Raw genomic sequence first — 14754 nt, 5'->3', positions numbered from 1 at the left:
CTCAGACCTGGGTTCGGGTCCTTACCCCAGCCTTGGCTTCCTCACCTGAAGCTGTGGCAGTAACTGCACCAGCTCCCAGGGTTGGCAGGGCCTGGAGGCTGTTGGCGGGGTGAGGGCGGTTCCTTTGGCCCGTCTTGCCCCACGTGGCCCGGTATTAGGGAGCAGGGGCTGGAAGCAAGGCCACTAGCCTTTGTCAGCTGCCCCATGGGTGGCTCCTGGTGCACTCCTTGAGGGTGGTATGTCTGTCCTCTCCGTGTTTACCAGGGGAAGCTGGGCGGAGCCAGGCAGCGGGAGTCCCAGGCCCACCTCCAAGGTCTGGCTCTTCAGAGGACAGTCAGCTTTAAGACAAACAGGATGGGCTGTGCCCCTCGCTCACCTAGGAGGAGTCTGGGTGCTTATCCCGGTTCTAGAAACCTCCAGGTCAAATAAAGAGAGACAATGGGGTTGGGGACACGGGACTGGGACTTGTCCCTTCATCAAATCCTGGACTGAGGGCCTCCTGCTCTGGGGCCACAGGGGTGACAAGATTGCCCTGCGTTCATGCATGTGAGGGCTGAGGCCAGCTTCAAGCTGGCACCCAGAGACTTGGAGCTGTTGCCGGAGGAATGTCTCACTCACCACCTGCGCACATCCTGGGCCCCACAGTTGAGGGGCTGGCGGGGAAGATGTAAGTGGTGTCCAACTTCACCGGGGGAGGAAAAACCAAGATTGCAGCCTCAGGCTGGTTCCTGTGAAGCTGAGGTCAGCTATACCTTCACCTTCCACCGTCTCCCCCCAGCCCCACCCCTAGAATCCCGACACCAACAGCACTGTGCTGCCCACAGCATTCTCTGTGCCTCTGCTGGGTCTGCTCACTGGTGGCAGTGGCCACACAGAAGTCCCAGGCCAAGCTCAACAATTATGGGGTAGCAAGATACAAGTCCAGATCAGGAAAAACCCCCAGACAGCTCCTTGGCCATGCCCTCAGACAGCCTCTTTTCTGACCCTTGGCCTTTCAGCCCCTAGGTCCAGTCTCTGCCCTATTTGTGCAAACATTACAAAACTCTTTAGCTCTGCCAATAAATGCCCAGAGGCACCCCACTCTTCCAGTAAGCCTAGGCCCGAAGGCGCTCACCTCTTGCTCTGTGGTTTTAGGTGGCCACACACTCCGAGGGCCAGAAAGCCCGCTGTGCTGTCTCAAGCTGGTCTCCTGCAGCTGCCACCTCCTCTCTGTCCCTGGGCCTAGAAGGTTCTCAGCATAGACACCTTGTGTGCAAAGAATATGCTCAGCTCCTGTTCCTTCTTGAGATGGTAGTGAGGTCCTCCTGTCCCCCTCTGGGATGGTGCATTGTAAGCCACCTTATTTGTCCGGTCCCACCCCGACCTGATGCCACATACTTTGTGTTATTAGCAAGCAATCCAGTCGGCTTGGTGGGCCACAAACAGCTCTGATTGGCATAGCCCCACCCAGTCGAGGGTGCCCGAAGACCCCGGTGAGAGGCCACAGCAAAAGCATCCGTCCCCACTGCAGGAGTAACCCGGGGTGGAAACTGGAACCCATGGCCAGACTTTCCCTTGGAGCCCCCTAAGCCTTTTCCTCCCCTGTCAAAGGGACGGTGGGTATTCCTGCCCAGGGGCTGGGGAGTGTCAGGAGACCACTGGGCAGGTATTCGCCGTTGTGGCAGAGCTGCTAGCCCAGGTCTCCCCTACAGGCCCCGCTCCAGGAAAGCATACTCAGTGAGCACCAACTGAGTGGCTCTGAGTGTCACTTCAGGTTCATGTCCTGGCTCTGAACAATGGCAATTTCCTGTGACTGCACTCAGCTTTTCCCCTCAGCGATATTCCCAAGGAGGTGGCCTCTGTGATTGCCGTGGGAGGGGCCGGGTCACAGTGATCAGCAGAGTGGCCTCTGCGCACACCTCAGGGGGCTTGCGCAGTGGACCAGGGCCTCGGGAAGTGTGGAGAAGGCCTGGTTAGCCGGGGAGGAGGCAGCCTGGGAAAGCTTCACAGAGCAAGTGATAGTGCAGAAGCTGGCTCTCGGGGATGCACAGGAGTTTGTTGGTTGGCAGAGAGCAGACGGAAGGCATTGGGGCAGAAAACCAAACCAAGCCCATTGCCCTCACGGCAATTCTGACTCCTGTAGAGCAGAGTAGAACTGCTCCTTGAGGGTTCAGGCCTGTAAGTCTTTGCAGAAGCAAGCTGCCACTTCTTTCTCCTGTGCAGTGTGTGGCTGGTGGCTTTGAACCTATAACCTTTGGTTAGCTGCCAAGCTTAACTGCTGCACCGCTAGGGCTCCATTCAGGGTCTGCAGAGCCGAGGGTGCCCTGGTATGTCAGGGTTTGGGGAGTCAGTGAGCTGCTTGTTGGTTTGGACAGGCGGGGACTGAAACCAGGTGCTCAGACCTCACTGTGCCAGGTGGTGGAGCAGGGGGTTCACCTCTGGCCTCCATGACGTCGGCTAGGGAGGGTACCTGTTCTGGGCAGCCTGTCCCTCTGTCCCCTCGTTCTCCTCCTTGGACCAGCCCTTAGCCTCTCCGTCTGTGAGAGGCAGCATCCCCAGCGAGTTACTCACCCTCCAGGCCTCAGTACCCGTCTCTGTGGTTAATGGAGGTAACTGGGTATCCCCACCCCACCCCCACACACCACCATCACCACTCAGCAGGGCCAGCATGGAGCAAGCCTCACCGATGTTCTTACTGGGCCCCATCTGCTTTCCTCCTGTCACCCCTACCCTACCTGGCAAGATGGGGTGCCCTTAGGGTGCACTTGATGAGCTCTGGGCCTCTCCTGAGGTCCCACTGGGGACCCTGTGACCCTGTAGTCTGCCATGTCCACCAGGGCCTTATTCACGGCCCAGAGTGAATGCCAGGATGTGCCTGGTGAGCCTGGCTGTGTGACTCTGCACTGGAGGGTGGGGGCTGGGCCGGGAGCCCTCGGCCTCCTTTTGAGACCCACATTGCCCACACAGCATACCAAGGGCTCTGTGGGGTGAGACATCTGCTGCATCCAGGCGGAGGCCCTCCCCGGGGGAGAAACACTTTGTTCTGAGCCCAACAAAGGCCCCTAGGCACTGCATACATGAAGCTGCGGGGCCAGTTTGGGGCCTGGTGGGGTGGGGCTGGGGGACCCTCTGCCCTTTCACAGGTATTCTATTTGTGTCCCCTGGTGGGGGCGGGAAAACTCCCCTGTGCCGGGCCCATACTTCCTGGGCACAGACCCTCTGCGACTGAGGCCAGAGACCCAAGGACTGGAACAGAGGACCCCTGAGTTATACTGTGCTGTGCTTCTAGGCACTGACAGGACACCCCGGTGTGCCTGGCTAGTTCAGGGCCTCATGGGACCTGGGGGCAGAGAGAGGCTGACCCTGGACTCCCCGCTGGAGGAGTCAGGGGTTGGAGGAAGCAGAGGCAGCCGGGCTGCCGAGGCCTCAGAGTGCCCTCTCTAGGCTGAGGGTGGCGGGGGAGACCCAGTGGGGCATCTAGGGTGGGGCGCATCTCACTCAGCCTAATAGAACAGGGTGGGGGGACCATCCTTCAGGTCAGTGCTCTGTAGAACACGCCGCCCCCCGAAGCCTCTGATGAACAAGGCAACGAGGGGCTCTTGGAGGTGAGGGTAAGAAAACACCCCGTTATTTCAGACAGAAGCAAACTCGGGAGGTACTGGGGGAGGGCGAGTGAACGAGCCAGTGGGACAGGGGAACCCCCATGCTGACCCCGCACTCTGAACACCAATGTGGGCTTTCCCTCCGTGCCACTTTTCCTCTGGAAGCCACAGCTGCTCCTTGGGAGAACGCCCAGACCAATCTGCCCCATAAAGATGAGCAGCCTGGGAAACCCCGCGGGAGCTCCCAGAGTCAGGATCGACTCATTGGCTGTGGATTTGTTTGATGGTGGTATTCTGCGGATTGTGTGTGTGTTCCCTGTGTGTCGTTGGTTTTGTTGTTGTTTGCTATTGGAGGGTAAATTGCAGACAGAATGCCTCTTGGTCCCTAAATTCCTGTATCCCCTGCCCTGTAGCGAGCACCTGGGTCGCAAGAACAAGGGCTCTCTCTGTTAGGTAACCACACCGACATACACGGTTACCTAACCCACAACCCTGCTCACATTTCACCCATCCTCCACAGGTGTCCTTTACACCCCGCTCCCCAGCCCGGGAGCTCACCCACGACTGGGCACGCGGTGCACGCCTCTTTGGCCCCTTCGGGCCCACTCCCTCAGCTTCTCTCTGGCTTCGTGGCACTGGGATTTGGAAGCGTGTCTTCCCATTTTCTGTCGTTAGAATCAAAACTCTGCTATCGAGCTCAGTCCGACTCAGTCCACCCTTATGGACAGGGTAGAACTGTCCCTTGTGGGTTTCCAAGACTGTAACTCTTCATGGGAGTAGAAAGCCTCATCCTGCCCACCCCCCGCGGCTGGTGATTTTGAACTGCTGGCCTTGTGGTTAGCAGCCCAACCAATGTGTAACCACTGCACCCCCAGGGTGCCTAGCGCGTCCTGGCAGCCAAAGTGAATCAGCCAGAGGCACGTGCTGAGTGAGGCACCTTCTTCAGCCCGGTGCCCCAGGGAAGGGGAGCTTTCCTGAGCTGTCAGCCTGGAAGAATTTTCCGCCCCCACAGACCGCGCGGGCTTGGGGGCTGTGTCCCCCATCACTGGGTGATGACTTTCCTGAGGTTGGATTTGGGTGCTCACCAACATGGATCTTGGAGCCCCTTGAGTGAGGGTGGCTGGCAGAGGGACAGCGAGAGCTGGTGTGTCTGGGGAGCTCTCGCTGACCTCGCTGCCCTTTCAGCTGGGCCACGTGGTGCTCTCCCCGGTCTGGTTCATCTACAACCTGCTCATGAAGCTGTTCCAGCGCTCCACCCCGGCCATCACCCTAGAGAGCCCGGACATCAAGTACCCGCTGCGGCTGGTCGACAAGGAGGTGAGTGTGGGGCCCAGAGCCAGCGAGTCCATTCTGTCTCCTAACAGCCTTGTAGGCCAGGCTAGAACGGCCCTGGTGGGTTTCTGCAACTTTGCATCTCTACAGGAGTAGAGGCCGCTTCTTCTGTGAAGCTGCGGTTGGTTTCAAACTCCTGACCCTGCAGTTAGCAGCCAAGGCATACGTAGCCCAGGACACCCTTAGGGCTCCTTCAGGAGTGTCACAGTATTTCCCAGGCACAGTGTCCCTGATGCAGGTCCCACTGGCAACCCGTTTTACAGACAGGAAGAGCAAGGTGCATCGCTGGCCAAGGCCCCAGTGAGTGGCAGAGGTGGGATTTGAGCCCAGGTTTCTCTGACCTCTGGGCCCCTCCTCTCGCTCCCACACAAGGTCAACTGAAAGGGGATACTTTCTGGTTTGGGGGTCCAGGCCGCCACTGTGAGTCGGGGGTCAAACCAAATTCAGATCCAGGGGTGCCCCACCACCACCACATGCTTCCCAATATGTGCCCAGTTCCATAGGGGAAAGGGCTCACCCTCCTTCTGTCCCTCCACTCCCTGGTACTCTACGTCGCGGGCCCGAAGCACTGTTAGAGTCCCCAGTGGGCTTCACAGCACGACTGCACCTACCCCTGCCAGGAGGCACGCCCAGCCTGCTTTCCTCAAATGTCCGAGGGGCTTGAATCCCCTACACACTTCTTTGCCCTCCCACCAGGAAGGACTGCCTCTTCTCCACCCCTTCACTCATCCTACCCCCACCCCCACCCACAGCCTCACATGGAGAGTGGCCAGGGAAATTGTAACAGCAACCCTTTTCTTTGATATCCATGCATGCAAGAGGGCTTCAGCCAGTTCACGAAAAATCCTACATTTTTCCTTTTTATTTTTTTGATTAAAAAAAATTTTTCCCCATGTCTTTTTAATGACCTTTGAACTTTCTTTGTACGATGCTCTTTCTTGAGGGCACTGTGGGGAGACTTTGTTTCATGCTCTCTGGACAGCTGATCAGCAGGGAACAAGGCCACCATGCTTTACCAAGGTCAAAGGAGTGGGTGGGGCAGCGCACGAGAGGAAGCCCCTGGAAGAGATAGATGGGCACAGTGGCTGCAGCCGTGGGCTCAGGGACAAGGACAGTGAGGATGGCGCCAGACGGGGCGGTGGCTCATTCAGTTGTACATCCATCGGATCCTTATGCGTCGGGAGCGATTTGACAGCACCTAACAGTGGCGGCACAACCTTTTAAAACACACACACACACACACACACACACACACACACACACACACACACACACACGCCTGCCCCATTGGCATCAGGTGCATCCCCACTCAAGGGACGATGGATGACAGAGCAGGACATCTCCCTAGGGTTGCTGACCGTCGTCCCCCTGGGGGGTAGATGGCCGGGTCTTTCCTTTGACAGCGCCGCCGCTGGGTGGGTTTGATGCGGAGCCCTTGAGGCCAGTCGTCGTGGTGAAGGGTCATTGAGCCGGATCTCCAGACAACAGACGGAACACTGCCCGTCCTATACCACGCTCCAGTCGTGTGTCTGAGCCCATTGCTGCAGCCACTGTGTCAGTCCATCTCAGACAGGGTCTTCCTCTTTTGGGCTGACCAGAGTCTCGCCACCCTTGCCTCTTAAGGTGCGCTCAGGCTGCCCTTGCTCTGAGGTGTGTTGGCTTTTCTGGCAGTCAGTCTGCGGTGTGTTTCATACTCGATGCCAGCGGGCATCATTTGTCTGCGGCCCTCCTTGTTCATGGTCCAGGTTTCACATAGGTGTGAGGCCATTGAAAACACCAAGGCTGGATGCAGGGCACCTTAGTCCTCAAAGGGAAGCACTTCAAAGAAGGCCTGGCCAGCAGATTCGCCCAGTGCAGTAGGTCCTTGGATTTCTCGACGGCTGCTCCCAGGGTTGTTGGTTAGAGATTCAAGGAGAATCAAATCTCTTCATGTTGAGCATGAAGTTGCCTCCAGGTCCGATTTCGAGGAGGTGAGTTTTCTTTAAGCTGTAAACTACCCTAAAGGCTCGCTGCAGTCACAGGTCAGTAAGCCTCCCTCCGCTTCGGATGCCAGGCTCTCCACAGAGCCTAGCTTCTGGGGTTCTCTGCTCCCCGTTCACATTGAACACATGCGGTGAGGAGCTGCAACGGGTGATGCGGCCCTTCCCTGACAAATCATGACGCGCCCTGTTGTTCTGTTCTAACCACTGACTGCCTCTTGGCCTGTGGGTAGGTTCTGCGTGAATACAGTGAAGTGTTCTGGAACGCCCATTCTTCACACTCGTTATCCACAGTTGGTTACCATCCACACAATCGAATGTCGTTTGCTTAGTCAAGAAAACACAAGCAAGCATCTTTCCGGTATTCTTTGCTTTTAGCTCAGCTCCTTGTCAGTGTCCTGCTGCAAGTGTTTTCTGCTTTGTTTTTTCAGTTATCCTCAGCAAAACTTCTCTTGCATCTTAATGATATTCTGTAATGTGTGCATTCTGTTGTGCCACCTTTCTTTGGAATGGGCACACATGTGAGCTCTTTTAGTCAGTTGGCCCGGTACCTGTCATCCAGATTGCTTGGCATACACGAATACGTGCTTCCAGCCCTGTCAGTTTGTTGACACGTTTCAGGTGGTAGTCTGCCAATGCCTGGTGCCTTGTTGTTGCTAACGCAGCTTGCTCTTCTCCCTCCAGTACTGTCGGTTCTGGATCATATGCTGCCCCTTGAGATGGCTGGACATCAACCAACTCTTTTGGGAGCAGTGACTGTGTGTCCTTCCATCTCTTCTTTAGCTGCTTCCTGCATGATTCAAAATTTTGCCCATAGAATCCTTCAGTATTGCAACTCGAGGCTTGAATTCTTTTCTTCAGGTCTTCCAGCTTAAGAAAGGCTGAATGGGTTCTTCCTTATCGGCTTTCTGACCCAGGTCTCTGCACATTTGTTCCATTATAATTATAATTCTGTCCTGCGTTCATTTCTTCCATTGGCTTCAACTGCGTCTCGACTTCAGAGTCTAGTCTCTTCTGACGTCCACTTTGGTCTTTTCTTTCCAGCTTTTCAGTGGCCTTTTGCTTTCTTCATGCAGGATGTCTTGATGTCATCCCACCCACACCCAGCTGAGTCGGTACTCACCCAGTGCTCAGTGTGTCAAATTTGTCCTTGAGGTGCTTTCTGAACTCAGGTTGGATCTAAGACACTCAGGGTCATAGTTTGCCTCTGGCGGACTCTGTTTTCGTTTTCTTCAGCATCACGCTGGACGTACCTAAAAGCAGTGGACGTCTGTTCCACAGGTGGCCCCTGACCTTGTTTGGGCTGATGTCACTGAATTTTCCAAACACCCCTTCCCACGGATGTACTGGGAATCATTTTGATCCCTGTGTGTTCTATCTGATGAGGTCTGCATGTGTGGTCACATTTACCTTGTTGTAAAAGGGTACTGCAATGATGTAGTCATTGGTCTAGCAGAATACTTTGGTGTGACCTCCAGCTTTGTTTCTATCATCAAGGTCATATTTTCCAACTTCTGAGCCTTCTCTTGGTTCCAATGTTCATATTCCAGTCGCCAGCCATTTTCAATGGATGCTGACTGCATGTGTGACCAACGTCAGACTGAAGACGTTGGTACAGTTCTTCAATTTCTTCATCACTAGCTTTCACTAAAGTTGGTTGGTCCATACATTTGAATGATAGTTGTGTTAGCTGGACTTCCTTGTAGACATAATAGATATTATCCTATTAGTTGCCAAGTGCCAGTCATTAGCCCCACCCAGCGACTTATGGAAGTGTACAGATGTTTGTATAAGAAGTTCTCTTTTTTTTAATATCCTATTTTTTTCCAGCTCAACCATACACTGGAGCCTTTTCTTACATAATGGCAAAGTGGTTTGGAGTTGTTTTGGTTTTTTGTCTTTGATACCTGTCTCGTATGTCCTCACAAGAAACTCCCACACACAAAAAAACAAGAAACTCCCACGTCGAACCCGCCAGCCCTCTTGATTGAGCCGATGAATCTTCCCAGCAGCCCCGAGCTCTGATGCAAATGTTGCAGCAATAAAATCTTAATTGCTCCCCCCCATCGCACACCTCAGTTATAGCCTCCTGGTGGTCTTGCACGGGTCAGCCCCCCCCCGCCCCCCCCCACCTGCTTTTGAGAGATTCCCTGTGCCTGGAGAAGGACATCCTGCTTGGTAAAGTAGAGGGTCAGCCAAAAAGAGGAAGACCCCCCCCACACACACACAGGCTGGATTGCCCCAGCGGCTGCAACCCTGGGCTCCTCCGCAGCTGAGGCCCCGGGCTCTTTTTGTGGAACCAGCATGGCTGCGCGTGACACCACCCAGTGGCAGTGCCCCACTGCCCGGCGGCCCTGCCAGAAGGCGCTCTCCCCGGGGCTTTCAGCCTTCCCTTCACTTCTCCTCCTCCTCCAAAACTGCCTGGCCCGGCTTTCCGACCTGGAGCCTCAGGACTGTCAGTAATCCTGGAAATGGCTCCAAGAGGCAGTTTTGGGGCCTGGCAGCTGCCTGTACACCTAACGAATCGCCCGGAAGCCTGTCCTCCTGACACGGCCCATCCCCTGCCTGAGGACTTCAGCCCAGCGGATCTCTCCCCAAACACCCCCAGGCCCAGGCAATTCTTTCATGACAGAGCCCCAATCCATCTCCTGGGATGGGCCTCTGAGATGCTCTGCCCCCCTGGCCCTCCCTCAGGTGATAACCCCTCGTCTCCCTGCGGGTCTTGTCTCATCAACTGACTTGCTTCGTGGGGGAGTGTGACCATGTGCATGTCAGCTACCTGTCACCCACCCATCTCCCACACGCCCCCTCTGCTCTCACCCACCTGGCCGCCCCTGTGTGCAGGGGACTCCTCAGGGCCCCTGGAGGCCTGGGCAGGGCGAGGGCACCTACATTCAGTTCCTCTGATGGCTGTGCCATGAGAACCAGAGTGGCTCCTGGCGCACTTACCCGAGGCTGCTTCTGCACAGCCTGGCTTAGGCAGCCTTGTGCTGGGACATCGGAAACTGGCAGGCCTCCTGCCCTGCCCAGCCTGCCACCGTCCAGGCTGTGTGCCAGCCCAGGGTGTGGAATGCAGTGGCCTCCAGACGTCCCTGGAGGCCTGCGCTGGGTGTGGGGGCCTTGTTGCAGCCTCAGCCCCAGCTTGCCAACCCGACCCTGAGGTCCCTGCCCCCTGGGCCTCCCCAGAGCTGACTGCTCTGAGCAGAGGTGGCGTCTCTGGCCCCCAGCTCTGTTGGGCTCTTGAGTGAATTCCTCCTTCCTGGAACTTGCTGAGTCATTCAGTAGCCTCCCCTGCATCCGCTTCCCACAGGAGCACCCTGTGTGTGGCTAGGTGGGTCATACCTTGCTCAGGGCCAGCGGCAGCCGGTCCCTCTGGGTTCGTACCCCATGTGCACGTGTGTGCCCACCCTGGTGTCTGCTGCGTCACGCTGCACCAGGTCCCTCGTTTGTGGGCCCTGGGAGGAGGAGGGCTGGTGAGGGTGCCCTGACTGGCAGCTCTGTGGTCTTTGCAGAACATCAGCCATGACACCCGACGGTTCCGCTTTGCCCTGCCGTCACCCCAGCACATCCTGGGTCTGCCCATCGGTGAGTCATGTCAGGCACTGGATCAGAGGGGTGGGCAGGCAGGGAAGGCTTCTAGGAGGAGGTGGGCAGGTAAGAGGAGAGTGGAAGGGCCAGGTCCCCGGCAGGAGGTCCAGCCCTGCAGAGGCAAGGGGGGCAGGAAGCTGGGCTGTGGGGGCAGGGACAGCTGAGGGAGCTGGCTGACCAGACTCAGAGGACAGCTGCAGGGGTGGCGGGTGGCCCACAGTGACCCTGCCCACCCTGCTGCAGGCCAGCACATCTACCTCTCGGCTCGGATTGATGGCAGCCTAGTTGTCCGGCCCTACACGCCTGTCTCCAGCGACAATGACAAGGGCTTTGTGGACCTGGTCATCAAGGTGAGTGAGGGCCGTGGCTGTGCGGGGGAGGGGGGGGGGGTGGCCCGCCTGCACCATCCTGCCTCAGCTAGCTCTCCAGAGCCCAGCCCTACTGCAGGCCTGGTTTCTCTGAACTCAGCAACTTGGAGTGTACCCACAAACTCCCGGGCGGGAGAAGTCTCTGCAGAGGGCTGGGGCTGGGGCTAGGCATTTGCAACCCACAGGAGAGGGGTGCGGGGGATGAGCTGGGGGACCAGCAAGGATGCTCCACTTGCCATTGAGAGCACCTGCCCTGGGACTCGAGGGTGGCAGGGTGGTGGGGTGGGAGTGTGCCCTGGGTCTGCCAGCAGGGTGAGGAACGCCTCGTGGCATTGTCCGGGGAGATGGAGAGAGGAGACAGGTGGGGGTCCACTGGGAGGATGGTGGGGGGAGGGGGGTGATACAGCCAGCAGGACAGTAAGGGAGGGCTGTGCTGGGGGAAGAGGAAACCAGGCCAGTGCAAGTGATGGGGTTGGAGCCCCACCCCAGCCCTGCTGCCTTTTCTTTGCTGGCCCTTCCTGGGGAGAGGGGCAGAGTTAGAGACCCCCACTGGGCTGTAGCTGAAGCTCTGAGGGTGGGATAGGAGGTGGGCTTCTCAGATGGGGTTCATGTAAACCAGCGGGGGTCACCTGATTCATAACGGTAGCAAAATGACAGGGATGAAGTAGCAACGAAAATAATTTTGGAGTTGGGGGGGGGGGTGTCACCACAACATGAGGAACTGTATGAAAGGGTCGAGGCTTGAGGAAGGTTGAGAACCACTGGCCTACTCCTGAGGGGCCAACCCTAGGAAGGCCCTCGTCTGGGAGCAGATAGAGCAGGGCCTGGGGCCTTGTAGTGGGGTATGGAGGACGCAGCTGAGTGGGGAGCAGGTTCAGGGATTGACGTGGCCCTGGAGCAGGGTGCAAAGGGGTCAGGTCAGACAGGGCCTCAGAAGTCCGTTCCCGATGTAGTTAGCTGGGGACTTTGCCCGAAAGCACGGGGGGACAGGTTGCGGGTTAATGCACATGTCCCATTGAAGTCGCTGCCCAAGCAGGCAGCTCCCTGGACTGAACGAAAAGGAGATACTACACGTGGCCAGGCCCCCAACCCCTCAGCCCTGGGGAAAGTTTACGTTCTGGCGTCCAAGGCTGGGACAGTGAGTTCTGTCACTTCTCCTGCTTCCCTGCCCCCTAGCCTTGCAGACACCACCCCCCTAACTGATTCTGTTTCCTCCCCCTGTCAGACTCCTACATGCCCTGCAGGGCCTGCCACAGCCACCAATTCCTGAGCAGGGCCAGCTGCTCTCCCTCTGCGCACACAGGGTCTACATGCGGCCTTCTCCCCAGTTTGGGGGCCCAGAGGGCACAGGCCTGAGTTCCAGAGCTTTCCGGGACATGGATGCTTCTAGAACAACAATAAAGCGAAAAAGAATTCCACTAGGAGGGGCAGGGCTGGGTGGGCTTCCCCGAGGCCCCAGTGGGAGGGGGTGGCCACAGGGATGCTGTTTGTCGGGGTGCTGACACACAGCCTGCTGCCTGCCCATGGACCTCGGATACCAGGCCACTGCTGCTTAGTCTTTCAAGGGAGATGTGAGGTGGAAGACAGGCTTGGGGGGAGGGGTGGGGCCTCATTCAGCTATGGAGGAGCCCCAGGGACAGAGGACTGAGGGTGTTCGGGTTTGTCTTGCAGGTTTACTTCAAAGACACCCACCCCAAGTTTCCCGCCGGAGGGAAGATGTCCCAGTACCTGGAAAGCATGAAGATCGGGGACACCATTGAGTTCCGGGGTCCCAACGGGCTGCTGGTCTACCAGGGCAAAGGTGACCCGGGCTGAGTGGGGCATAAGCTGCTAGCAGGGGGTGTAGGCTGCCTGTCCTTGGGGGTCACATATGGCCCACACACGGGCTGAGGCTGACTCTGAAAAGGAACAGGTGGAAAGGCGGAGGTAGCAGACCCATGCCCGGTGAGGGGACCCTCCTCACCCTTCACTGTCATGGGGATTTGAGATTCTGGGCTGGGGTCCCGGGCTGTCTCGCAACCTCCTCCCTGCCCCAGACCTGGAGGGAGGGGGAGCAGGTCTCCTGTGTCCAAAGCCCAGCGAGTCTCACACCTCTTCCTTGGTGCCCAGGGAAGTTTGCCATCCGTCCAGATAAGAAATCCAGCCCTGTTATCAAGACAGTGAAGTCTGTGGGCATGATTGCAGGAGGGACAGGTATGTGGAGCCCCCCCAGCGTGTCACAGGCTCTAGGGGTCCTGCATGTCATGGGCGGGGTGGGGCACAGATGACCAGCGACCTGAGCTGCTGAGGCCGAGGGCGGGCAGGGGCTCACGGGGCTGTTTTGCAGGCATCACCCCCATGCTGCAGGTGATCCGGGCCATCATGAAAGACCCCGAGGACCACACCGTGTGCCACCTGCTCTTTGCCAACCAGGTCAGGGGTCAGCACTCGGGACTGTGGGGGCAGTGAGGGGCGTCCTGGGCCCACATGGCCTCGACAGTGGGGGTGGCTCCGTGTCTCAGACTTCTGTGGAGCCCAGAGTGTCTGACTCGGGCCTCTGGGGGCTGGAATGGGGAAACACCCACTGCATTCACGGCCCCTTCCCCAGGCCTGCTGCCCATCTGCCGGCCTGCTGTGCGGCCGTGGGGCAATCCTTTCCCTCTCTGTAAGCCCAGGTCTGTCCGAGGTCATCGTTAGGCATGGACAGCCTGGGAAACCCTGTTTGGGTCACCACCGTGAGTCAGAACTCAACCTGGTGACAGTGGGATATGGCCAAATGAGGTCTTGTGTGAGTGGGGCCTGCTCCCCAGGAAGGGTCTGCCTGCCTTTCACCCACCTGGGGCTCCGTTTATCCCAGGCGAACCTTTCTGGGTCACAAAGCTCTTGGGCCCTGATTTCCAAACAGTCCCTGAGCTCAGACTGGCTGTCCACTGGCCCCAGAGCGTGTTTCCTGCGGAAGTGGAAGCAGGCACGGGATAGAGGGCAGGACCTGTGAAGGGGTGCAGGGAGGGGTGGGGGGCAGAGGTTAGTGGACGGAAGCCGGCTGTTTTCCTAATTGTGGGCAAGCAGCATGAGAGACAAGTGTAAAACAGCCTTGAGGTCCAGAAGGGCCCGGCAGCCAGTCCCCGCCCTCTCAGTTCTGTGCTCCGCCCCGGGGATAACGGTGCAGGACTCAGCAGTTCAGTGCCCAGTGACTGGGCAAAAGGCTGGCATTTGAACCCACCCTGGGCGCCTTAGAGCTTCTGAGAGGTCTCCTTGGCAAGCGTGTGGAGCAGGTCTCTGGGCCCCCAGCCACAGGGAGGGCCACCTCCCCATCGGGCAGGTCACGAAGGGAGCGTTAGCCCTTTCTGGGCCATTAGAGACATGCTTCCGTGAGCTGTTCCGCCAGAGCGTGCTCAGCTCTCCAGGCGAGAGGAAGAGAAAGGCACTTGCACGCGTGAGCGGCAGGGATCCTTGGTGGAGCTGTGGGTGGAACGCTAACTGCTTGGTTGGTGGTTCAAACCCACCATTCGCTCTGAGAAAGAAAGAGGAGGCTTTGCGCTCTCATAAAGATTGAGCAGCTAAGAAATCCCACAAAGGTTCTGCCGTCCAGTCAGTGGGTTTTGGGATTTTTTAAGTGGGGCAGTGATGAGTTCAGTCGGCGAGATGACGGTGGGTTTGGGGGGAGCATCCACATGCGTGGCCCTGGGGGTGGGGGACATCTCTATAGAGTGTCTCCAGGCCGGGCCCTGCCGCCCACCCTCCCCGTGACTGCTTGGCCCTGCTTCCCATAGACGGAGCAGGACATCCTGCTGCGGCCCGAGCTGGAGGAGCTGAGGAACGAGCATTCTGCCCGCTTCAAGCTCTGGTACACGGTGGACCGCGCCCCAGAAGGTGAGCCTGCCCACCCGTCTGCCTCTGCTTTGCTTCCCTGGTCCTGTTCCAGGC

At 57.8% G+C, this 14754-nt stretch overlaps 1 protein-coding gene across 1 annotated transcript in view; it reads left to right on the top strand.

The window, feature by feature from the left end:
• The first annotated feature begins 4770 nt into the window (after positions 1–4770).
• Positions 4771–14754, top strand: part of LOC101655009 (NADH-cytochrome b5 reductase 3) — a 17939-nt gene continuing 7955 nt past the window's right edge. The window contains exons 1-7 of the mRNA XM_004700297.3: positions 4771–4898; positions 10405–10477; positions 10724–10830; positions 12520–12649; positions 12958–13041; positions 13175–13260; positions 14601–14700. Coding sequence (XP_004700354.3) covers positions 4815–4898; positions 10405–10477; positions 10724–10830; positions 12520–12649; positions 12958–13041; positions 13175–13260; positions 14601–14700 — 664 coding nt within the window. The 5' untranslated portion in view covers positions 4771–4814. The remainder of the gene's footprint in view (positions 4899–10404; positions 10478–10723; positions 10831–12519; positions 12650–12957; positions 13042–13174; positions 13261–14600; positions 14701–14754) is intronic.

The sequence above is a fragment of the Echinops telfairi genome, unplaced genomic scaffold (genome assembly GCF_000313985.2).
Source record: "Echinops telfairi isolate 266 unplaced genomic scaffold, ASM31398v2 ScPeMD7_2;HRSCAF=8, whole genome shotgun sequence".
NCBI classification, from domain to species: domain Eukaryota; kingdom Metazoa; phylum Chordata; class Mammalia; order Afrosoricida; family Tenrecidae; genus Echinops; species Echinops telfairi.
This window is presented reverse-complemented; position numbering and strand designations above follow the sequence as displayed.